Raw genomic sequence first — 26,481 nt, forward strand, 5'->3', positions numbered from 1 at the left:
ATTAAATACATAATTTACACATCTTCCATTAGTTGTGTTTGATTCTTTCAATTCTGTTGTTATTCTTATTATTCTCTGTTACCTTACCTGCTCTTGTCAACCCAACCATTTGTTGGCAAACATTCCATTGTCAATTGCTGCTATATACTACTTATATTGCTCAACAGAAGTAGCATCTATCATAGTAATATTCAAATACACTCTGTTCAATATCTACAAAATTAATATCGATCTAATTGTATATTTAATTGAGATGATGAATCAATCAATGTTTGACTACAAGTGAAAACCTGGAAGCATCAGATGACTGTTTCATTCTAGTATGACACTCTTTCTCTAAGATCCTACACACGGGACTCAAACCCAGGACATTCATTTCTCGCACAAAGACGATTAACACCTAGACCACTGATCCAACATCCAACGGTGTTGATGTCTAACTTCAAACAATCCACGATATTGCACGAACATCTGACACGAATTGAATTTCACTGGTCACGGCTTACTTAAACGTCAAGAGTTATCTCACGAAGCTAGTCACTAATAATCATATAGTTTTTATCATTATGGGGATCTATGTGGATTTTAGTATTTTCATAGTTAAAATCACTAGTCTCTCCAAATTATTATTATAATTTTATAGTTTTCACTAATTGACATACATCTTGATTTTCAAATGTTCTACACCAATAATGCCACTACAACATATCTCCTGGCATAGATAGAATATTCAATGTAGATATTCCAATATAGACATTAAATGCTTTCTTTTCAAAGAATAGAAACGATAGTAGATATACAAACTCTCATTATATTCCCCCCTTCTTCTTTAATATACATCATGAAACTACTTTATGCATTATACTAAGTTTCGTAAATAATTAATTAACAATATAAATTTCTAAATGAAGTATATACTACTCATTAAATTCTTTGATAGTTCTATATCTGTAATAGATTCATATTAATAATTCAAAATATGACCAGTTTTCAGGGTAAATACAATAAACGTACTCATGCAATTTCAAAGTAGATACCAAAAACGATTTGAGTTAACTATGTGTTCAAACTTACAAATGAGGATTATTATAGGAAATATGATATTTTAGTTAATAATTGAATTCATGAATGGATTAAAGTTAGACCATTATGAAAACCCTAGAAGCGCTCTATGGCTATTTTGTCCTACTAGGAACGGTGGTACAAATTTTTGGATTGGTTAAAGCTTGACATTATTACTGTCAGATGCCAGCTCACTAATCTAGAGGTTAAAAGTTCGCATGTGAAACCGCACACAGAATCGTGGATGCGTATTGTTGAGGAGTCCTACAATAGGACGAAACGCGCGTACAGTGCTTTCAAGTTTTTCCATAGTGGTCTAGCTTGAATTGACTCATGATTTCAACTATTGAACTAATGAAAATTGGTTATAGGATAGTTGCTATAAATCTAATCATATATTCATCTATTTATTGAGTATTATCTTTATATATTATTATATTTTAATTGACAATATAGATAGGGATTATCATTGAAAAAAAGTGTTTTATTTGAGATGGTCAAGAAGATTTGTAGCTAAGGGTGGATGATTTCCATAGAGTTGAATGATTTGGTCGTGTGTGTGTTTTTTTGTTTGTTTTTTTTTCTTTTTAAAAATGAATTTTTATGTCTGTGTAATTTCTTCAACTCCTGTGGTGTTGTTCCTCTTCTTCTTCTTCGTCTTCTTCTTGTTCGTGAATCATAGTAGGAGACCAGTTGGTACATTTTACATGTTTGTTGTTATTGCCATTATCGTTTTTCTTTTTTTGTTGTTGTTTTTCTTCTTTTATTTCGTGAATTGATTCAATCTGAGGGAAGAATAGAAAAAAAGAAAAGAAGTGAAGAGAATTTCATTCATTCATTCATTCATTCATTCACAGTTAGATTAGAATTATTTATAATGAATTCTAAGTGAAGTATGTATCCATCCATACAAAATTGTATAAAATGTGGTAAACCATTTTTTTCTTTTCTTTTTTCCTTTTTTTCTTTTTTTCTTTCTTTACTCCTTGTTTTTTCTTTTCTTTTCCAATACATTTAATAAATAAATTTACATGTATAATGAATGGCAAAAAATAGAGAGATGAAACATTCTTCTTTAGTTTGATTGTACACAGTGGATCACCTAGAGTGTGAATATAACCCATTGGGAATTCTGTTTTTTTCTTTTTCTTTTTAAGTCATCTCTATCTGATAAATAATTAAATGGTGTATTAATAATTGAACTATTTACAAATGTAATTTTCTTTTCTTTTTTCTTTTTTTGTTTTTTTCTTCTATGGATGTACACTGAATGAATGAATGAATGAATGAATGAATGAGTGAGTGTATGCATTACAATATAAGATAGTGTATATAGAGAAAAGTAAATTAACATACCAACTACATGTTTTCTATATAATATACATTATGACTTTTGAAATTATTCTTACTCTACACCCTTATTTACTTACCTATTTACTTACATGTGTGTAACCCTCTTCGTTGAGGTGGAGTATAGTCCGCCCACCAGGATTCTGCATAGAACTTTGTCCTAGACAATACTTTCCAGTTGCTATTCATCATTATTATTTTTTTTTTGTGTGTGTGAATGATTATACACCCTACTATGAATGAATTGTATAGACATTCGGTCTATTAGATACAATTAATATTAATGGATATAAAGAAAAAAAATTTAATTATCATTAAAAAGGACTAAATTGTACATGGTTTAATTATGGATGAAAAAAACAAACGAAAAGAGGAAAACAAGAGAAAAAAACAAGAGAGAAACAACAATAAAAAGAGAAAGAAAAGGAATAGATTTGAAATAGTTTCATAACTGATTAAGAAATGTTATGAATGATGTTTAAAAAGAGTATTGAAGCGGGTAAATCAGCATGTAGTCCATTAAAACAATAATAATAATAATAATACGTGGTATGTGGTGTTCGCCTTGTATCTGATAAAACATACTGTTTATTGCTAATAGTATGTATAGGATTATGAAAGTGTTAATGAATGATAATTTTTTGATAAAGTATAATTGTAAATAAATTCTGAATGTCAATTAACTATTATTGTATTGAATAAAAACATACAATTGGGGACAATTGAATGCTTTCATGTTTCCCATGGTGGTCTAGCTTCAATTGACTCATGATTTCAACCTGTGGAATTCCTAAAATCTCCACAAAACCCCTTCTAATAATAATCATCTACTCACTAGTGACTGACTTCAAGAGATATATCCTGGAGTTCTAGTGAGAAGCAGTGACCAGTGGAGTTCAATCAGGTCTGTTGTGAGGTAGTAACTCACTGATGACAATGGTGGATATGTCGCTCAATTTCGTGGATTAGTTGAAGTTAGACATTAACACCGTTGGATGTCGACTGAGTGGTCTCGTTAGTTAAGTGCCTGGAGCGAGACTGATAGGTCCTTGGTTCGAATCCCGCAAGGCAGAATCGTGAATGCGTAATGTTGAGGAGTCCCGCAATGGGACGGAACGGTCGTCCAGTGCTTCCAGGTTTCCCATGGTGGTCTAGTATCAATTTACTCATGATCTCAACTGTTAAAACAATTGAATGTATTTGAATACAACATTACGGAATGTCTTAGTAGAATCTGAGGACCTTTTGGTAAATACTTCATTTATAAAATGTTAATCAATCGTTTTAAATTTCATTGTATCTTTATTTCCATGCTAACCATTCTTTGTTCTCGTTCTGTTTTCTTAAATCTTTTTAACCAACCATTGGAAATATGGAAACGATGGACATTCGTTTCGTTCTAGTCTGAGGCTCGTCAGAGATGTGCACTTACAATCTCACAACTGTGTATCGAACCCAGGACCTTCAGTCATCCACAAACTCTTAACCTCTAGATCACTGAGTTGAGATCCTCGTTTTTGATGTTTGTCTAACTTAGATCGGTTCATTATCCTAATCAAATTCAACAATATTCACATCCTTATATTGACAATTGTTGTTTGATCACTAGCGACTAGCTTTGAGAATTTTCGAATTTCTAGTGATAAGTTGGCACGAATGGAGTTTAACTGTGTTGAATGTAAATTAGTTACCAGTTGAAAAAAATGTAACATGTGAGTGTACTATCATGGGTTGGTTGAAGTAAGATCTGCATATCGTTAAATGTTGACTCAGCGGTCCAGAGATTAAGCGTTCTTACTCTAGACTGCAGTTCTTGGGTTCGATTAACGGTTGTAAGGTTATGCATGAACACTACCGAAGAGTTCTGTATTACGACGAAACGTCTGTTCAGTGCTTCTAGTTTTTCAATGATGGTTCAATTCGGGTTGATTCATGATCATAGATAAAACTTTAAAGATGGTGGATAACCAAGAAATATATGATAAACTTTTAACCTCATCATTATCAAAGGCTTACATTACATAAATCGTAGGTCACTTATCTAGTAATTGGAATTCAGTTAATCTATAGATATGGCCATTTTGGATGTTTACTAAGATTCTTGTTCTTTCAATGAACCTATTTATTCATAGGCATGTAAAGTGACATATATTACTGGTGAATATAGCATTGTTACATTTTAACTAATAGTTCTATGGACTTTACCTAGTTCGGCTCTTGCAACATACAACGAAATATCATAAATTCCTCGTATGGTTTTGCAAACATTTCTGTTCTCACTTTGTGTAAATTCGTAAAAGACTTCTTGATCTATGACTCTTTTATTAACTAGTCCCGTAATCTATGTTAACTTTGTTTTATTCAACATGAAAGTGAACTTGATCCAGAATGTATTTAGAGGTGGGAAAGAAAGAGACATGTTAGATGGTCTGTCACTAGAAAAGGAGAATAGTTAAGAACAATTCAGTTGTTCTCATAACTAAATGATACATTATCTAAAACATATGCATTAACAAGTGTCTGTAAAATTAACAGTAACCTACGACTAGGCATTTCAGGTTGTACTATGCAAAGTCAAATACAATAAAGTGATAACGTTCATTAGGCTTAATCTTACAGCGATTGTTTAACTTAGTATCAAATCATACTTTCCATTTGTTCTATTCGAACTGTATTTATTATGTTTGACTTTAGTCGGTAGAAAGCTCTGAACACAGATTTAATGCTAGTTGACAGTCGTCATCAAGGAGTACTTGAAATCTTCAAGAAAATAATGCTTACCGTGGGATTCGAAACCGTGTCATCTAGCTTTAAAAATCTAAAACGTCAGTAATTATTCAGTTGGGCCACGACTGACATCTTGTAATACTCAGATATTTATACTGACTGAGAAATTTTTGATGCGTAACACACAACAAAATTAAATTCACTTGATATTGTTTACTTGAATCTTCCAATTGATACATAGAACTGCAATTGATCAGTCTCTTATTGGCATATGTACTTACTGTGCTCATCGTCTTGATATTGCCATAATTCACAGGAATTTTAAGGCAAAGATGGATAGTAGCTAGTAGTGGAATCTAGTTTGACGCGCGTTTCGTCCTATTTGGGACTTGTCAGCCAGATTTACCTGCATCTCAGACTTGATGTTCACTCCATTGCACAAGCAAGAGGCTATCAGTACTCAGTAGCTAAGTGGATATCGCGATGGCGTTTAAAGTGAACGGTACTGAGTTCGATTTTCGGAATGGACATCAACTCTAGGTTGCAGGTACATCCAGCTGACGAATCCCAAATAGGACGAATCATACATTAAACTAGATTCCACTGCTAACCACTATCCACCTTTGTTTAAAGAGCTTGTGACTTAAAACAATATCGAGACAATTTGCACAGAATGCGCATAAGCGTATTAAGCACACAAATTACAGAGTTACTCGGTAGAACAGAAAAACCAAATTTTAAATCGTTAATTTGCAAAATATCATTCCATCATATCAAACCGGACTGTTTCTAATGCAAACATCAATCCATTGTCTCACATTTCATTGTTCACGCGTTTTCCTACAAATTGCATTGTGTTCCCGCTCTTCCTTCCTTGATCTTCTTTCATCTTCTGCTGCCAGACATTAAGTTTTTAACTCGCGTCATATACTACTTATGTCAATATAAGTAGCACACCACATTAGTCAGTCTTGAGTGCTGTTAGAGGTATGAGGGCAGTTATCACTTCCCGGTTACCCACACCATGGAAGGGTTCTTCTGTAGGTACCTGAAAAGAAAATTGGATTAGGGGTGGTCTTAGTGACCTGGGAGCGTGACCGCAACGCCCAAGGGACAACTGCTTGAGGTCGGTCACACACGACCTTTTTATGGGCAATTTTTGTGTTAGCTCCATACTTGTTGAAACCTTACCGCCGGAGACGGATATCCGTGGGATAAGGCGAGGTGTGCATTTTTTAGGATCGACCTTTTCTAACCCCAACCCTCCTTGTGGGAAGGCAGCATCGCTGTCATGCTGGTTCTCTAAAGGAAACACGTTACTGCTGTCACACCTCTGTACAGTCAGCAGTACGACTTCGCCATCGGACCTTGGGTTTGTTGCTTTTAGTCTTACCGCTCTTCAACCGACCTGTCTGACATGGTAGGACCTTGAGGAACGGTTGTTCCAGCCAGTATCGCTCGGTTGCTTCATCACGATAGGCAAGGCCGACCACCACGTCAAGGTAGCAACAACGGTCGGGACACCACAGTAGTAGTAGTAGTATATTAATTTATACAATATATAAAAGTAATTGGGAAGTATTTCAATTTATTTACCGCTATATTTAATACGCATATTTAATGAATGCATAAATGATTAGTGATTTAACTTATTACTTAACGAATCATTAATAATAGTAATGAATTATAATGATTTACTGGACCAATTTATTACATAATCACAATCAGTATTATTAGACATAGTTACTCTTAGTTAAATAGTTAATCATCTTATTTTATTAAAAGCACACAACAACTTAGCAGGGGTTATAAGATAGTTAATCACAATGTAAGAGATAAGTAGAAGGTCGCATTGTTCAACTAGGTAAAAAAGGGTGAGGATTAGAAGAAAGCAGAGTTATAGAAGAAAAAGTGAAAAAAAATTTTTTCATTAAATGCACCCGTTACCTACATACACACAAACATACATATGGATACATATTTAAGCACTATGTACATATGCATAAATTATAATGTCTCTCTTTATGGATGAGTGACATTTAAGTTGGTACGTGGTTTTTAACCATCAATTATCACTATTTATAAATCAACCAGCATACCAACGAATACGATTAAATCAGTAAAGGGAAGAAATATGAAGATATTGCTTTATTGTACACAGCAGGTCGTCAAAATGACCTCTGATATATAAGTGTGTGTATATATAACTATATAAAAATACCAATCACTGGACAGTACAAAACTAATCACTAGTGTAGATTCACAGCAGGTTTTTTGAAGAGATTCTAAAAGAAGATGAAGTAACAAAAAGAAGAATAAGATAGTTGAAAGTAATTATAATTTGAAATTAAATATTTAATTGTAGAATAAATTTCATAAATTGAATGATTGTGTAGATCATTGTGACTGTTAGCTAAATTGTCATTTTGGTGGAGTTTTATTCTCTGAGCTGGATGATTTGGTCGTGAAGCTTTCATCGTCCTTCTGAACGACATCATCAGCACAAACTTCAAATAGAAGTGAAGTGTTTGAATTTCTCCATATGCGTTTCACAGTTTGTTCTGTACACCTCGATGCTGATTGGTTCTTATTGACCTTAAATTCGTCATTGTTTACTTCTTTGTTTTGCTTGTGTCTCCCATTGTTTTGATTTTTGTTCTTATGTTTGTGCATGATTTTTCTGATTGTCATTTGATATATATGTATTAATCCGGATTGATAATAACTATGTAGAACTAAAAGTTTCAATATGAAACTGGAGGTTCGCTATTGATATTGTAGATGGTTCTACATTATTTTGGCAAGTTTTGTTGACTGTTCAAGCACAAAATTGATTTGCTCGTTAACCGATTTCATTCATACACTGGTGATTATTGAGATACTGTAAAGCATGTTGCCATTGTTAACATTAATGAGTTTGACTGTCGTGTAAGCGGAATAGGTCAACTTTGGCCTGTTCGTGCTGTGCATAATTAACTCACGAGATTATTGATCTGAATAACTGTACATGTGATGTGGATGTATAATGCGAATGATCCACCAGGGTGCTTGGTACCTGTGTGGTTGCGCCACAGGATTGAGCTGTAATATTCAGATTGTAGCGTTAAAGCCTATACGATGTCTGGCTCTCCTGTGAAGCGGGATTGAGCTGTACTGTTTGGGTTGTCACGTGGAAGTCTGGATGGTGTCTAGTTCTTCTGAAAACCGATGTAAAATTACCCTGGTTTACAATGGTATATTATATAACTACTACTCTGGATTAACAAAAGTTTACTTATGCAATGGTACTTCTTCAATAGTGAGATAAATTAGTCACTATCGGAAAGTATTTCAATTTGATGTGTAGTAGTTGAAAATTATCAACCTTAAGATGTCTAGAATCTCAGTTTAGTTTAGATTGTTAGCGTTCTTTACAGATACTCAACATCAGATTGAAAAATTATCATCGATCACCAATGAGCATCAACGCACACGTAAACGTGAGGATTGACAAAGTGAGGACAACATTCATACAGTTGAACACAATATCAAATTCAAAACAACTGTCTGCAAGCCAATATCAACATCACAATCTTCAATATGAATATCAACACACTTCTACTGTACACAGCTGAAACGTGACAAACAACCACAACCATCATCAAACATGTATAAGTGGTTGTAATCAGTTGTCTAAGCCGAATACTCAACACTCGTTGACCGAATACTATCAACAACAGTTTATTGTGACAGTGAATAAATCAGTTTCCATCTGAAGAGGAACTTAGGGGAAGAACCTAGAATTGGTATGTATGACAGAGAATGAGGAAATCAATAAATTGCATCAAGAGACAAGCGATAACATGGAACCGTGACGATAAACGAGAAAGAGGAATACAAAGGATCATATTGAGTTGTGAATTGGAATGAGAAATCAAAAGAATAAATAGCAATCGGAAACAACTGTAAAAGAGTGAGGATGTCAAAGTTGGTTGTAGATTGGTTGTGGGTGGCCCTATCCTTTCTTCACGAGTGATAGCAGTCATTTTTTATGACGATAATACTGCTATATGAGCTACTTCCAACATGTTCTAATCGTGAAATATGTATTTCAGAATTACCATAAACCAAACGCATCCATTAGAGTACCGTAACTGTAGAGTGGTGCAGGACAATACAAACTAGTTACATTACTCACCAATTGTAATCATTAATTGATTCATTAGAAAGTTGATACAATCTCTAGACCAATTAAAGGTTTAAAGTATAAACGTATGTTGAAATAATCCTTTTTCTAATGTATTCTTTGCATTATATCTACTATTGTACTGATTACAGTAATAACAACAATAACCAGACCAATATCTTCAAGTTTTTCTGTCTACACTACCTGTCTTTTTTGTGTTTTTTGATGGAGGGAGAGGGGAGGGTGTGCCCTAAAGGTATATGTTCACTAAGAGGGAGATTGTAACATACCAAAATACAATTTGAAGAATGTAGTTTTTTAGAAAAGTATTCATCCGATAGTTACAAATGTTTGTCCATAAACCACACATGGAATGTATACGGATTAACGTAAATATACAAAGAAAAGTCATCTGCATAAACAAAGACATATGTATGAAAACTGATTAACAGAATAACTAACTAACTAACTAATTACATATGGTCATGGCTTTTATCAGAGTAAATAAACATGAAGTATTCTGAATATTCGGAAAGGCACATATGTGCTCTCTAGATTGGATTCTTTATAAACTTCTATTACCATTAATACAATAACTATGACTTTGATCAATTGTAACAGATGAATGTTTTAATTCTTTCATTTAATTCAATCATACTTTGTTATATGGAGTAGATTTATCGATGCTTAGTGTGATAGTTTACTATAATCAATGACAATTATTCAATTAATATTGATAATAATATGAATATTTCTTATCGAAATCTATTCATCTTTCCAAGTATAGGTTAGTGGAGATTGTTGAGTTTCATTAAGATCATGAATCGATCAATGCTAGACAACTATTGAAAACCTGAAAGTACTGAACGACCATCTCATCCTAGTGTGGGACTAATCATCTGTGCGTATCCACGGTCTTGGGTGTAGATATTGATTACGGGACCTTCGGTCTCACGTGAGAACTTTTAACTTCTGGACCACTGAATAGGCATTCAACATTGTTAATGTCTAACTTCAATCAATCCGCGATATTACACGACCATCTTCCATTGCCTTCGAAGGGGTAACTTACTCTTTATGAATATTTCTTCTTAGTATCAACACGTTTTAACTTGAATTCTATCTACAAATTCTTATTGAAATCAGACTATCTATAATTATAATGTATCTCTTATTATCTAATAATGATATTGATAGTAAGTTCGAGTCTTAGTGTGAACAATAATACTGGGGATCATGCTGACTCAGCTGGTGTGTAGCATATACGACTAGGGCACAAACCAATTTCACGAAATTGTGACCGAAAGTATTGTGGAGGTAATGCATTAAGGTTACAAATAGATCACTATAGAATATCGATGGACAGAAAATTTAAACCTCTATGTAACGTTTAATTACTGTTTTTATAGTTCATGGAAATCTGCTATTTGTCTGAGTAATTTTTTGAGGAAAAATTTCACACCATCAGAGGCGTAATATTCAAATTAATCATAGATCATGCTACATCAACAAAATTGATACAAATATGACATGGATAGTGGCTAACAGTGGGATCTAGGATACACGTTTTGTTCTATTTGAGACTCATCACGTCCCAGAATTGATGTTCACTCCGGGACTATGGGATGCAAGCTGAAACGCTCATCCTGGACTCCACTGCTAGCCACTATCATCTCAGCTTATAATACTTGTAAATTAAGACTAGATCGAGGCAATCCGCTCAAGATGCATACATGCCGATAAGTGACTGACAAGTTGTAGTTCTAAACATCAATGGGAAAATTAAAATAATCGATACGAAAATAAATGTGAAGTATTTCGTTTTACCTCTGTCGTTTGCGATTGTAGACAAGCAGTCTGATCTCACGTAAAATTTAATGGTCAAATTCATGAGTCAATTGAAGCTAGATCATCATGAAAAACCTGGAATCACTGCATGGCCATTTTGTCCTAGTATGAGACTCCTCAGCAGTGCTCATGCACGATAACGCCTTGCAAGATTCAAACTAATAACCTATCAGTCTCGCGGGCGAGCGTTTAAACACTCGACCACTGAGCCGGCATCCAACGGTATTATGTCTAACTTCAACCAATCCACAGCCGTCCAGTGCTTTCAGGTTTTTCATGGTGGTCTAGCTTCAATCGACCCATCATCTCAACTATTAACATTACCATAATATCCATGAAAACCCCTTTCAAATATGTTTTCTTTAATTCTATTGAGTTTCATAGTATTCTGATAGCTAAATATGAGCACTAGAAAGTGTTTGTGTGTGTGTGTGTGAAATTTGTAATTATCGCCTGTGGTTTAATGTACATAACCTTCAGTCAGAGTTTACAGTTTCTTTTTGTTTAGATTAATGTTAATAGAAGTATGTTAATTGAGATTAATTAGAGAATTACTGACGACTCGTTATAATTAAACAAATGACTCTTCATTGGTGTTGGTTCTGAGGTCATTAAAATATTGAAATGTTAGTTACCTTTTTTAATAACAGTCTCTACAACTCCACTGATAATTATCATATGCTCATTAGCTATTAACTTTGAGAAATAATTTTCGGAGTTCTATTGAGAAGTCATAGCCAGTGTAACTAATCTATGTTGGGTGTGAGACAGTTATGGACTAAAGACAATGGAAGATGGTCGCGCAATGTCAAAGATTGTTTGAAATTAAACACTGACATTATTGGATGCTGGCACAGTTGTCTAGAAGTGTTCACGTGCAAGACTAAATATCCTGAGTTCGAGTTTCCTGTCTGGGATCATCGATAATCACTGGTGAAGAATCCCATTACTAGAATGAAGCAACCGTCTAATGCTTTCAGGTTTTCAATGGTTGTCTAACATTGATCAATTCATGATCTGAATCAATAATTTTAACAATTACAACATGATATGTTCGAATGTTATTTTCTTCTTTTTATTTTAAAAGGTTCATCAATTCTATCCTTTGGTTGAAATTAATTGTTCAGATGATTTAAGATTATTTCTATGTAGTATGTATACACCAATTTGTTTACCAAATTGGCATTATCGTTTAACTGCATGCAAATCATTATGTGAAAGTGCACGTGATGGATGTATGCCAGTTATGCGTACTTATGGATTTGGTTGGCCTGAAAGGATGAATTGTGATCTTCTACCAGAAGGAGTAAGTAGATTAACTTTTTTTCTTAAAAAAAAGTATTATGTCATAATACATTTTGTTTATTAATGCTCAGCAATTACTTTGGATTAGGCCGGCCCCCAAACGCTCTGATACAACCAAGAGTGGGGAGAGTCAGCTTTTCCTTTCGAAATGCACTCACATGGCCACATGCACACAACCACTGCCAAGGAAGTCCTACTTATTACCTTCTCGAGAAACTATTGTTGTTTATGAAATTGAGAGGACAAAAAGCGAATGTTCGGTGCTTTAACCAGGTTTGTGGACACGGAGAGTTCACCTAGGGGAGGTGGGAAACCCTGATTCCAAACAAATGGTGCACATGAACTCCAGGATCCTGAAGGAACAAATGGCTTGTGAATCAATCGTTGGTCACCAGCTACCATGGGACTACTTCTCCTGACGTTGCTTCATTGCATTGTGGATCAGACCTTTTAATCAAAGGCTTCGAGTGCGGTCCTCTAAGAAAACCACCTGATTCCATTTGGGCACCCAGGAAGTATCCCACATAAATCGGATGATTTATGTGGCGCATATCTATTCGGTGCCTGCTTGTAACTTTGTATATGTGCTCAAGTTTAGTAATTGTAGTCTAAATAGTTTGTTCGTTTATTAACATGAGCATATTTTTTATAAGCTGAGGTTTTTTTCCTTCGTTGAATGAAATTAGCTGAAAGGTGTTAACTTAGTAGATACCAACCATCAATTTCATTTACATCTTTTTTTTCTTTGATATCTTCTGATAGAACGAAACGCCAATACATTGGAATCTATGCATTTAAGCAAAGCTCTGCAATATCTTATCTTGTAAATACACTAGTTTGTAAGAGCTGACCTAGCCAATAGCCTGTACCCTTAAACATGTTGCTAATTAAAGGTTATACTGATTCTTGTTTTACTAAAAAAGAAGACATTTCATATAATTCCAAATGCATTAGTTACTCATTTCATGTACATGTACAAACAGTTTACGACTGCTACCTTATGATATAAGAAGAGTAAGCGAAACCTGTTGAAATAGTGTATGCAGAGATTTCCATATGGTACTAAACATAGAATTTTGGGTGGAGGTCTTAAGAGTAATAATAATAATAATGATAATGGAAAGACATTTATAGACATGTAGATCTGAATAACTGTATCATCCTAGCACTTTTTAATCTTCCAGAAATGGGATCTAGGATCATCCTATAATGTCAATAGTCATGGAAGACTTCTTACTTACTGACATACTTACTTACGCCTGTTACTCTCAATGGAGCATAGGCCACCGACCAGCATTCTCTAACGCACTCCCTCCTGAGCTTTCCTTTCCAGTTCTATTCAATTTTTTTTCATTATTCTTATGTCTGTCTCCATTTCTTGGCGTAATAGTCTTTCTCTTCTCCTTTGGTTTTGAGGATTTCAAGTGTGTTGCTCTTATTATGTTTGCCTTCATTTTGATATGATTTACCTACAATTAATTCTAGGTTTTAACTGACTGCTAATTGGGTGGTGATTAATATTAGGTTTGTCTAGTCTTTAGTATTGATCAAATCTTAACAATCCAGTTCATATGTAACCACTAAAATAGCCACTATATAGAGTCTAAACAGCGTTAAAAGAATAGAAAAACATGATATCGTTCATTCATCAGTGACTGCAAGAAGTCAGCTGTAACGTAAATGACTCACTGACAACATCTTACACTATAAAACTCGGTAATATGAATTCAAGTGGTATGGAAAGAGTTAATTCCCTAAAGATTTCATGTTTATCTTACTACTAAATATAATCTAAGGGTCTTCGATCGATTATTTTCAGCTACTTCACATGAAATCTATATTATAGATCTCTTATTTTGATTGTCTTCATGATATCAAACATAGTTCATTATCATAATATAACCATATTGCAAATTTATCAGTGGAATTCTATCTCAATCATTAGTTTCGATGTATCAGTCATAATAACATTTCCATTTTTATATGGATTATCAGTATCTTGAAGAATTTAGATAGTAACAATCTCTCTGATTAGATAGAAATGTTTATCCATTTATATGGTTAATAAGTCAGTCAGTCAGTCAGTCAGTCATTCAGTAACAATGTAGAACATCATATGTACGTACATCAATTCAAGTTGCCGTACCACATTAGTACACAGATGCAGTTATCAATTCAAATCCCATAGTGATAGAGGTAGTAAGAGTATAAGCAGTAATCGGAAACATTAGGGTTTCAGTTTCAGTTTGGGAAGGACAGGAGGCTTGATGGCCTGTGTTAGTCTTGGCAATGGTGGTCTCTCAGTTGATTCAAGAGTCGACGGATGGAGCCTCGATTATGTGCTGAAGTAATGAATTCCACTCGTTGATGATTCGATGGAAAAGTCGATAGTCAGCTGACAAATAATTTGTTCTGGGCTTTTGAACATTTTTGGAGTGTCCTCGTAAATTCTCTGTTTTGGAGGACAAGAAAAACGAGATGTTATTCATGGAGTATAATCCAGTGAAATAAGTTTGGAAGGAGAAAAAAGGAAAGGGACATGGAGAATTCAGAAGATTAGAATTTGGGAGAATACAAAGAGTGGATGTTATGTATATCTTATCCATATCCAGAGTCTTTTCATAATTTCATCTTCACATGTAAGCTAATTTGTTCACTCTCACAATAGACTATGGCTAATAGTATCCAGACAATGAATGTTGAGTATCTTGAGTAAATCAATGTTTATAACTACTTCTACCATTCAAGTGAATAAAGCTGTTTTCAAAATAAACAAAAAAAAAATAGATAATCACTATCAATAGAATCCAAGATGTACGTTTTTGTTCTATTTAGATGATACAAGTAAACAATAACAAGTGATAATCTGTTTACAATTACAAACCATTGATTCAATTACAGATCTATTCATCAATGGAATAAAACACAAAGAAAAAGAAAAAGAAAAAAAAGAAAAAAAGGTTTCCACTTTGTTTGTATCCGTTTCTTAGACGACTTGTTTCTTTTCTTTACACAGCAGGATACGAAGTAGCCTAAAGATAAATTCAAATGACTCAGTTATTTTAATATTTAATACTTAAAAATGAATCAGATATACTTCGTTTTGATGAAACAGAATATATATCTATCAATATTGAGAATGATGATGCTTATATTAAGAAAATTTTTAGTATAGGAGTTGTGGAGATTATAAAGTTTTTGATTGAGAACATGAATCGATTGATGTTAGACCACCTATGGAAACCTAGAAGCACTAGACGGCCGTTTCGTCCCATTGTGAGACTCCTCAGCAGTGCACATTCACGATCCCGCCTGAGGGATTCGAACCCAGGGACTTAGGTTTCGAGTGTGAACGGTTAACCTACTGGACCACTGGGTCAGCATCCAGTGGTGATAGTGTCGATTCATGATTTCAATCAAAAAAAGAAAATTTTTATTGATCTAACTAAATATTATTTACTTCCTTACAAATATTAACCCTCGTGAAGAAAGCATAGGGCCATCCACAACCAATATACAATCAACTTTGACATCCTCACTCTTTTACAGTTGTTTCCGATTGCTATTTATTCTTTTGATTTCTCATTCCAATTCACAACTCAATATGATCCTTTGTATTCCTCTTTCTCGTTTATCGTCACGGTTCCATGTTATCGCTTGTCTCTTGATGCAGCTTGTTGATTTCCACAATCTATGTCATACATAACAACTGTAGCTTCTTTCCCTAAGTTCCTCTTCAGATGGAAACTGATTTACTCACTGTCACAATAAACTGTTGTTGATAGTATTCGGTCAACGAGTGTTGAGTATTTTGCTTAGACAACTGTTTATAACCACTTATACATATTTGTGGTTGTGATGGTTTTGATTGTTCTGCGCGTTTCAGTTCTGTACAGTAGAAGTGTGTTGACATTCGTATTGAAGATTGTGATGTTGATATTGGCTTGCAGACAGTTGTTTTGAATTGCATATTTTGTTCAAGTATAAGAATGTTGTTCTCACTTTGTCAATCCTTACGTTTACGTGTGCATCGGATGCTCCTTGTTGATTGATGATGCTAACCAGATACATGATAGTTTCCACCTTTTGCAAAGTTTCTGCATAGGGAGTGATTGTGTTGATGTTGTGTGTGTTGTATATGTGTATGTTGCTTCTTGCTGCCTTGTGTGTGTTTAAGTTTACTGCTGTGGAGGCTGTTACGATACTGTCTATCTTCACTTTTATTTTTTAGTGTGTGTGTTTGGTATAGGATAGTTAGGTCATCTGCAAAATCCAAATCGTCTAGTTACACCTAAGTTGTCCATTTTATTGCATTCTTCCACTGAGTCCTGATGTTTATTTTTTGATTATATTTACCTATGAGTGTATTAATTTAGATAGAATAATCAACGGTACTTAAAAAACCAAGAAAACATTGTAAAAGAATGTGTTTTTGATGGAGTTTTGTTCTCCAATCAAGATGGTTTTGTCTTGAAGCTTTCATCGTTCTTCTGAACAACGTTATCAGCACAATCTCCAGGTAGAAGTGAATTGTTCGAATTTCTCCATATATGGTTCACAACTTGTCCTATAGACCTCGATGTTGATTGGTTCTTGTTGATCTCCATCGAGCTTCTCCACCATCTCAAATGAATTTGTGAAAGAATTGTCCCCCGCTAAATTTTTGTTATTCATTTATATGGTATCCAATACATTTGGAATTAATATCACATGGGTTTTGTGGATATTATAGTAATTTCAATGGTGGAGTTCAACCAGGTCTGTTGTGAGATAGTAACTCACTGAAGACAATGGTGGATGTGTCGCTCAATTTCGTGGATTAGTTGAAGTTAGACATTACCACAATTACATGCCGAACGGTTCAGTGTTCTAGTGGTTAAGTGCTCGCGCACGAAACCAGTAGGTCCTGGGTTCGAATCTCGCAGGAGGCGAGGTCGCTGATGTGCACTGCTGAGGAGTCCCACAATGGGACGAAACAGCCGTCCAGTGCTTTCAAGTTTTCCATATTGGTCTAGCTTCAACTGACTCATGTTCTTAACCATTGAATTTACATTTGGAATTGTTGACAAAAGATCTTTATAGATTTGCAAAACAAAAAAAATTTTTTCTAAATTATTTCAAAGGGATATCATCTACTGAAACTAGGCTAACGTTATATAACTTTGAATATATCCTGACCTTAACCATTTTGTAACTTACTGTCATTCATAATTAAATCAATAATATGTTTGTCATATGTTGATGAGTGGAAAATTAGATTTCTGACGTTTTGCAAATTAGTTTAAGATGCTTCTTCAGACTAACAGCATATTACTCAGGTTTAATATGTCAACAATTAAATTTTCAAATTCATTGAAATGGATTAAATGGATTAAATAATCAGTGGACATCAAGATTACCTGGATTCATTGAATTGATGGATTAAATAATAACGTGGATAATGATAATTACTTAGCTCTGGTGTTATTGTAATTATCAACAACTAGGAAATAGATCTATCTAGATGATGAATCTCAACAAAAAAATAGTGTATTTAATAGTTGAGATCATGAGTCGATTGAAGCTAGACCACCATGGAAAACCAGAAAGTACTGGACGGCTGTTCCGTTCTTATATGAGGCTTTTCAGCAGTGCGCATTCATGATCCCATCTCGCAAGATTTAAACACAGGACTTATCAGTCTCGCAAGCGAGTGCTTAACCACTAGAAAACTGAATAGTTCGGCATGTAATTGTGGTAATTTCTAACTTTAACTAATCCACGAAATTGAGCGACACATCCATCATTGTCTTCAGTGAGTTACCATCTCACAACAGACCCTGTCGAACTCCACTGGTCACGGCTTCTGACTAGCGCTCCAGGAAATACCTCTTGGACACTGTTACTAATGAGCGAAAAATAGGATGAAAAGTATGTTGTTGATTGTAGTGTAAGTTATAATTTAAATTGGTCATTTACTTCAATTTAAGAATGATAAATAAACATAATCCTTAAATTGATTATGTAACTCCATAATCAAATCGATGTTTTATATTAAAGAGAAACTACAAAGTTGGACTGTAGTGAACAAGAATACGAAAGGGGGCGGGGAGACAATCGACTGTACTTGGATACAAAAATTATAGAACAATTTACTAAACTCTAAGAATCATACAGTAAATACTTCATTTGCAAAATATCAGTCGATTGTCTCAAACTTGACTGTTTTTTGTTTTGCAAATGTTAGTTCATCGTCTCCGATTTCATGATTGCTGAATTTTCATACCATTTGATTTCTGTTCCTATTCTTTCCTTTTCAATCTTCTACTGAAAAACATTCTATTCCCGATTATCGTTGTATACTACTTATGTAGTTTGTGGAAGCCCGTTATTTAATCGTCATTTAGATCGAATGGTGTTGTAGAAAGGGATCTCCACTTTAGTGGCCCGTGGATCTGACTCCAATGAGATTGTAATGATGATTGTTGTTGAAGTATATATATATCGCCTATCCGCGTATATAATCATCAACTTAAATCGCGTTAGTCAATAACGGAATTAAATAAGTCAAATAACGAGAATGGACTTGTGAATACATATATTTCATATATGAAGCGAATAGAATAGAGAGAAGCGAAATGACGCTCAGTGGAGATGGAGGGTAAGCCAACTCCTATTTAGTCAAGCGTTAATCAATATTTATAGTCACACAGACATGTGATGCGTAATGGGATATGAAATGTACACACACCTACCGGGCTCATATAAAAACAGTCAAGATTGATGAGCGGATAAATCACAAGGTCAGAATGTGACTCAAGTTGAATGAATAGAATAAGCTGTCCGAATGCTAGAATAAGGTATGTGGGGTTAACATAATAACCGACACTACAAGATATAAGTATCACACACCACAGTACTTCTTCAATAAAGTAATGACCTGTCGTTTTTTTTTTTTTTGAAATTTTTTTTCTTAGAATGAATGTGTTAGTCGAAGTAATACACCAAACAATAGAAAAGTGACATCCTCCTCCTCCTCCTCCTCCTCATCATCATCATCTTTACCTTCTGGTGACCAACAAATTGGAATGATCCATAAAGATACTACTATTACTACTACTAATAATAATAATGATCATAAGATGAATGATATTATACTTGGAAAAGGTGAAGACCTATCATTAAATAATGAATTATATAATTTCATCAAACAAATTCATTTATATATAAATCCAACTTTATCAAATGATAAACAATATTTAAATGATTCAAATATCCCACCATCAGAAATAATAAATCAATTACATGAATATTTCACAACAAAAATAAATTCTCAAAAAATCAATAAAAAATCTAATGAAATCAATAAAAAATCAATTCAATCTAATCAAAAATTATTTAATCTCTATTTATGTTTACCATGTGAATGTCGTAATCCATTTATAAAATGGATAAAACCACCATTGAATGAAGTCATGACTGATCATATTAAAAATTGTTTACCATCATGTTATTATCCAACATTTAATAATCAATCTGATAAAACATTTATAACATTTTGGCTTAGTTTATGGTCTATATTATGTATTCTATCAACATTAATGATAATGATAACATTTCTAGTTGATTCAAATCGTTTTCAATATCCGGAACGTTCAATTATTTATTTATCAACATGTTATTTTATGATTGCAATTGGTTATATAATAAGAGTTATTATAGGACATGAATTGATTGCATGTAATGGATTAATGCTTAGAATTAATACAACTGGACCTATACAATGTAGTATTGTATTTTTATTAACATATATATTTGGTATGGCATCATCTATATGGTGGATTATATTAACATTAACATGGTTTTTAGCTGCTGGATTAAAATGGGGCACTGAAGCCATTGCAAAATATTCTCAGGTAATAACAACAAACTTTTCTTTCTTTTTTCTTTTGGTAATTTATATCGTGGAAGGAACTGTGACTGTCCAGAAAATAAATCTGATTTTTTTTTAAAAAGATGAATAACACAATATATTGCTATACTTACTTACTTACGCCTGTTACTTCTAATGGAGCATAGTCTACCAACCAGCATTCTACAACCCACTCTGTCCCACTCTACCTTCTTTTCTAGTTCTATCCAACTTTTCTTTATTTTTCTCATGTCTGTCTACATTATTCGGCGTAATGTGTTCTTTGGTCTTCCTCTTCTCCTCATTTGGCTTTGAGGATTCCATGTGGGGGCTTGTCTTGTGACGCAGTTTGCTGCTTTCCTTAATGTGTGTCCTATCCACTACCAGCAATTCTTCACGATTTCTTCCTCTACTGTAATCTGGTTTGTTCTCTCCCATAGTAGGTTTCTGTTGATAGTGTCTGGCCAACAGATCTGAAGTATCTTGCGTAGACAACAGTTAATAAACATTTTTATCTTCTGGATGATGGTTTATGTAGTTCTCCAAGTTTGTACCCCATACAGTAGAACTATCTTGACATTTGTATTGAAAATCCTGACTACGGTGTTGGTTGACAATTGTTTTCAGTTCCAGATGTTCTTGAGTTGTAAATATTCTGCTATTGCTTTTCCAATTCACGCCTTCACATCTGCATCAGATCCACCCTGTTCATCAATGATGCTACCCAAATATGTAAAGGTTTTTCATCTTTCAAATCTTCTCCGTCTAATGTGATTGGATTTGTGCACGCTGTGTTGTATCGGAGAATCTTGCTTTTCCCTTTGTGTATATTGAGACCTACTGCTGCTGCTGAGGCTGCTGCCACACTGTTCGTCTTCTCCTGAATTTGTTGTTTCGTTTGTGATGGGAGGGCCAGATCATCTTCGAAGTGCAGATCGTCCAACTGCATCCTAGAAATATATTGTTATAGTTTATATTTATTCTATACATTTGATTGCATTGAGATGACATGAACAATTCGAGATTTTTACCAAAATTAAGACTAAATAGTAATCGTAGTAATCATAATTTAAGAAAAAATAGACCAGTATGAAGTTGTTGAGATTGAGATCATGAATCGATGAATGCTTGACTACCATTGATAACCTGGAGGTAATGGACAGTCGTTTCGTCTTATTGTGGGATTACTTAGAAATGTGTATCCGCGATTCCGCTCGCGATATTCAAACCCCATACAGATAGTTAGCATGTGCTCATTAATGACTAGCTTCGTGAGGGAATTCTCGGAGTTCTAGTAAGAGGCCGTCACCAGTGGAGCTAATCAATATCAGGTAGAGACAAGTCGCACAATTTTGCGGATCAGTTGAGGTTACACATTAAAACCATTGTATTCCAGATGATTGATCTAGAGGTTAAGCGTTCACGCGCTAGACCGAAAGTCCTGGGTCCGAACACCATGAGTGGGGTCGTGGATGAACACTACTGAGTCAAAACACTAGGATCAGACGACCGTCCAGTGTCTTCAGGTTTTCACTGGTGGTCTAACATCAGTCGATTCATAATCTTAATCAAAAAATAAACCACCATTAACGATTTACCGTCATCTGGTTTTTACATTTTTAATATGTTATCACTAGCACACTTGATTTAGAATGGTAATTATCTTAGTTTGTAGTTTTTAGTCTAAGTTAATGATAAGCCAATAAAAATGGGAGTAATGTATAAAAGGAAGATTGCACATCAGGACACTGTACAGGAAGAGAGAATTAGTTCGTAGACAGAAAGATATAAAATAATTTTAATCTCATAATTTACGGAAGACAAACAGTGTATACATCTACAGCATTGTGATCGTTTCTGATCCATGTCACCAAGAGTCTCCAATCATTCATTACGATAGTCACATGGACCCCAACCAAGCAGTTTGCATCAACCAACATGGCTCAGACCAGAAGTTAGTGACTTCAAGCAACGATGTCACGTTTTGATTTGGCCACCTCTGACTTTATTCCAACCATCCTCTACACAAGTCAGCATTGAGCGTCGTGGTAATCGGTGTTCAGGCATACGTAACACTTGGCCCGACCATTTCAGTCGACGAAGATTTACAACCTCATCAACTAATTTACCATCATTCTCTAATATCATTTATCTAACTTCACTATTACCTACCTGGTGATCCAAGAAGATGCAAACAATATTTCTAAGACATCTGTGACCAAATACTAGTAGCTTACGAATATCTTCTACTCTTAATGGCCACGTTTCACAGCTGTAAAGTAGAACAGAAAAAACTGGTGATAAAATACAAATCATCACAATAGTTTATTTTGATGTGTAATTCTTCTGAACTTTTCATAAAAAAATTGACTATTCACAATCTGAAGGGGTTTTGTAGAGATTGTAGTAATTTCTATTGTAGCTAGATCAACATGGCGAACCTGAAAACACTGGACGACGTACAAGACTGAAGGCTCCTGGATTTGATTCCCACAGGCAGGATTACGAATATGTACTGTTGATGAATCCTACAATAAGACAAAACGGCCATCTAGTACTTTCAAGTTTTCCATATTGATCTGGAGTACTTGTATCGAAAGCCTGCAAGCATCTGCGTTTGATTCCCAAAAGCAAGATTATGAATACATACTGCTGATGAATCCTACAATAAGACAAAGCGGCCATCTAGTACTTTCAAATTTTAAATAATGGTTGAAGGTAGTCAACAGGAAACTAAATAAGGATTTGACATGTATGACATTGATCACTACCCAGTGATCAATCAATTGTGACTTTCAACTTTTCCATATTGATCTAGTTTCAATCAATTCATGATCTGAATGATTAAAATTGATCTTTTTTTTTCTTTTTTTTTATTATTGATTTTCTTTTTTCAGATCTATCATTTTTTTGCATGGTTTATTCCTGGTACAAAAGCGATTATAATATTGATTTTATCAGCAATTGATGGTGATCCCATTGGTGGTTTATGTACTGTTGGTTCAATTAATTTATATTATTTACGTATATTTATCCTTATTCCAATGTGTATTTATTTAAGTTTAGGTACAATCTTTTTATTTGCTGGTTTTATTGCTTTATTTAAAATACGTAATGAAATTAAATGTCAAACTCGTAGTCATTTAAAAACTGATAAATTAGAGAAATTAATGATTCGTATTGGTATATTTAGTGTATTGTATATTGTCCCAGCAACTATTGTTATAGCATGTTATTGTTATGAATTATATTATCGTGATTTATGGAATAAAGGACATAATTGTCCATGTATTACATTATCATATATGAAAGATTTAACACATCAGAATTTATTAGATCAATTGAGATCATTATTTATCAATCATGATCCTGATCATGATCATCATACATTATCATTAAATGATCAAATGATAAAAGGTAAACATGGTTTTACATTACATTTAAATCCACCACAATATGTAAATGTTCAACCGGAATATGCAGTGTTTATGTTAAAATATTTTATGTCACTTGTTATTGGTATTACATCAGGATTTTGGATATGGTCTAGTAAAACAGTGAATTCATGGCAATTATGTTTAAAACGTGTAGTTCATCGTTCATCTAGAACAAATTCTAAACATCATCATCAAAGAGCAGTATCTATTGGTGTTCTAAGTCATACTGGAGTATTTGTACCAAATCGTTCACCACCACCACCACCACCATCACTGCCAAATCCAGGTACAATGAGTTGGAATACAGGACAATCAAAAGTTTGGATGAATAGTAATAATCATTCTAAATTGTCAAATGGATTAAATCTAGGTGTTAATAATTGTACAACATGGCAAGATGATTACATTTCTAATAATCGATTAGTTCCACAACCACCATCAACAAATCTTGAATGTCATCATTCTACTGGTATTCATATAAATCATACAATGCCTATTTCAGTTGGTTCAGTTATCGGTACATCAGGTTTACAAGTTAATTCAGGATCATTTACTAATGGTCCATTAGATGGTACAGCCATAAGTGGAGGTAGTGGTACAAGTTTACCTGGACAACAACATAATGGACGTAAAATTGATGCTAATAATCTATTTCTTATGTCGTCGGTACCAATAACACATATCTGAACAATTCAATACAATTCATCTATAACATTATATAAACACTCATATAACTATTAAAGCCTTTTTCATCCCGGTCTATCACTAATATCATATAAAACATCATAAACACTATGAACAAAGGTATCAGTTACCAATTCTAACTTAAATCACAATTCATTTTACATTGGTAAAACTTACTATTAATCTTTCATATTATCAATATCAACATTAAACTACTTAAATACTGTGGTAAATATACCGGGGGGGGGGAGGTATTTTGTTATTTCTTTATCAATATATAGACTTATTTTAGTTTGTAAATGTGAATATAAATTTAAGGCAGCTTATACAAAGTACTTAAATTTGTAAATGAGTAGTAGTAATCATACTACTGAATTACAGTCTCCTTTGTTTGTTTGTTTGTTTAGGTTTCTTCTCTTCACATTGATATCCATTTGTAGTTGAGAGAAATTCCAAATGGTTTCTTCTTTTCTTTTTGTTTTGTTTTTGAAATTCTTTCTATATTTCAAAAGGTTTTTACAATTTCATCATACCTCTAGTTACTTACTTACTTTACTTATGCCTTTTACTCTTAATGGAGCATAGGTGACCGAATCATACCTCTAGTACACTTTCATAATAGTTTGTATATAATGATTACATTCAAGTAACGTAATCTCTCTCTCTCACTCTCTCTCTACCTATCTACCCACTTATCTATCTATCTATATGTATGTATAAATGTATGGTTCAGAATTTACAACTTTTCATTTATTGTAACAGTTGAATAGGAGGACATGGACAGAATCAATCACTCGAAATTGGTGCCTTTCCCCTTTTTTTTCTTTTGTATCAGTCAATTAAACAGTTGAACTCAATTAGATTTACATGATTTGAATATAAACAGTTTTGTTTATCGGCAAAGAAATATCAAAATTTAATGACAATGAAAACAATACTACTACTACTACTACTACTACTACTACTACTACTACTACTACTACTACTACTACTACTACTACTACTACTACTACTACTACTACTACTACTACTACTACTACTACTGCTGCTGCTGCTGCTGCTGCTGCTGCTGCTGCTGCTGCTGCTGCTCTGCTGCTGCTGCTGCTGCTACTACTACTACTACTACTACTACTACTACTACTACTACTACTACTACTACTACTACTACTACTACTACTACTACTACTACTACTACTACTACTACTACTACTACTACTACCAAAATTTAGTGAATTATCATGATTCTAATTAAGAATTATGACTTTAGCATTTTTCTTGTGCATAATTTGTGCTTACATTTGTAAATGATAATAATAATAATTTTTGCATGTGTATTAATTGTTATAGTAAATTGAATAAATACACTTATACATAGTTATCAAGTTGTGACATTATTAGCTCAATAAAAAAAATATTATTTTATTTATTTATTTATTTGAACACATAAATATTGGTACAAAGGGGCACCGAATACATGTGCGCCGCACGAGTCACGTGATTTGTATGTGAGCTGTGGTACTGCCCGGGTTCCCAGTCGGAATTAGGTGGTTTTCTTAAGGGGCCACAACCGGAGCCTTAAACCTAAAAGTCTAATACACAAGTCAGTGGAGCATCGTAAGGAGATACAGTCCCATAATAGCCAGTGACTAGTTATCGGTTCATACGCCATTCGTTCCTTCAGGACATTAGAGCCTATGTGCACGATTGGTTTGGAATCAGGGTTTTCCAACTCCCCTAGGTGAACTCACCGTGTCCACCAACCCGGTTAAAGCCCCGGACATTCGGTTTTCATCCTCTCAACTTGGTAGACAACAGTAATGCCGCGAGAAGGGAATGAGTAGGACTTCCCTGGCAGAGGCTATATACACGTGGCCATGTGAGAGCATTTCGAGAGGGAGAGCTGACTCTCCCCCCTTTCGGCTGCACCAGGGCATTTTTGTTAAAGAAAAAACAGTCCGATTCTACTAGAAATCTGAGATAAATTGACATTAAATGGTTCAAAATGAGTAAAA

At 34.1% G+C, this 26,481-nt stretch overlaps 1 protein-coding gene across 1 annotated transcript in view; it reads left to right on the plus strand.

Annotated features, from left to right (window-relative positions):
- The window catches only part of FZD5_3 (Frizzled-5), a gene marked incomplete at both ends in the record, with an annotated part of 34,966 nt that extends 10,494 nt beyond the window's left edge, over window positions 1-24,472 (plus strand). The window contains 3 exons of the mRNA XM_051218608.1: window positions 12,240-12,458; window positions 19,414-20,352; window positions 23,246-24,472. Of these exons, the coding sequence (XP_051075558.1) occupies window positions 12,240-12,458; window positions 19,414-20,352; window positions 23,246-24,472 (2,385 nt within the window). The remainder of the gene's footprint in view (window positions 1-12,239; window positions 12,459-19,413; window positions 20,353-23,245) is intronic.
- Window positions 24,473-26,481: the final 2,009 nt, after the last annotated feature.

This window comes from Schistosoma haematobium, chromosome 1 (genome assembly GCF_000699445.3).
Source record: "Schistosoma haematobium chromosome 1, whole genome shotgun sequence".
Taxonomy (NCBI): Eukaryota; Metazoa; Platyhelminthes; class Trematoda; order Strigeidida; family Schistosomatidae; genus Schistosoma; species Schistosoma haematobium.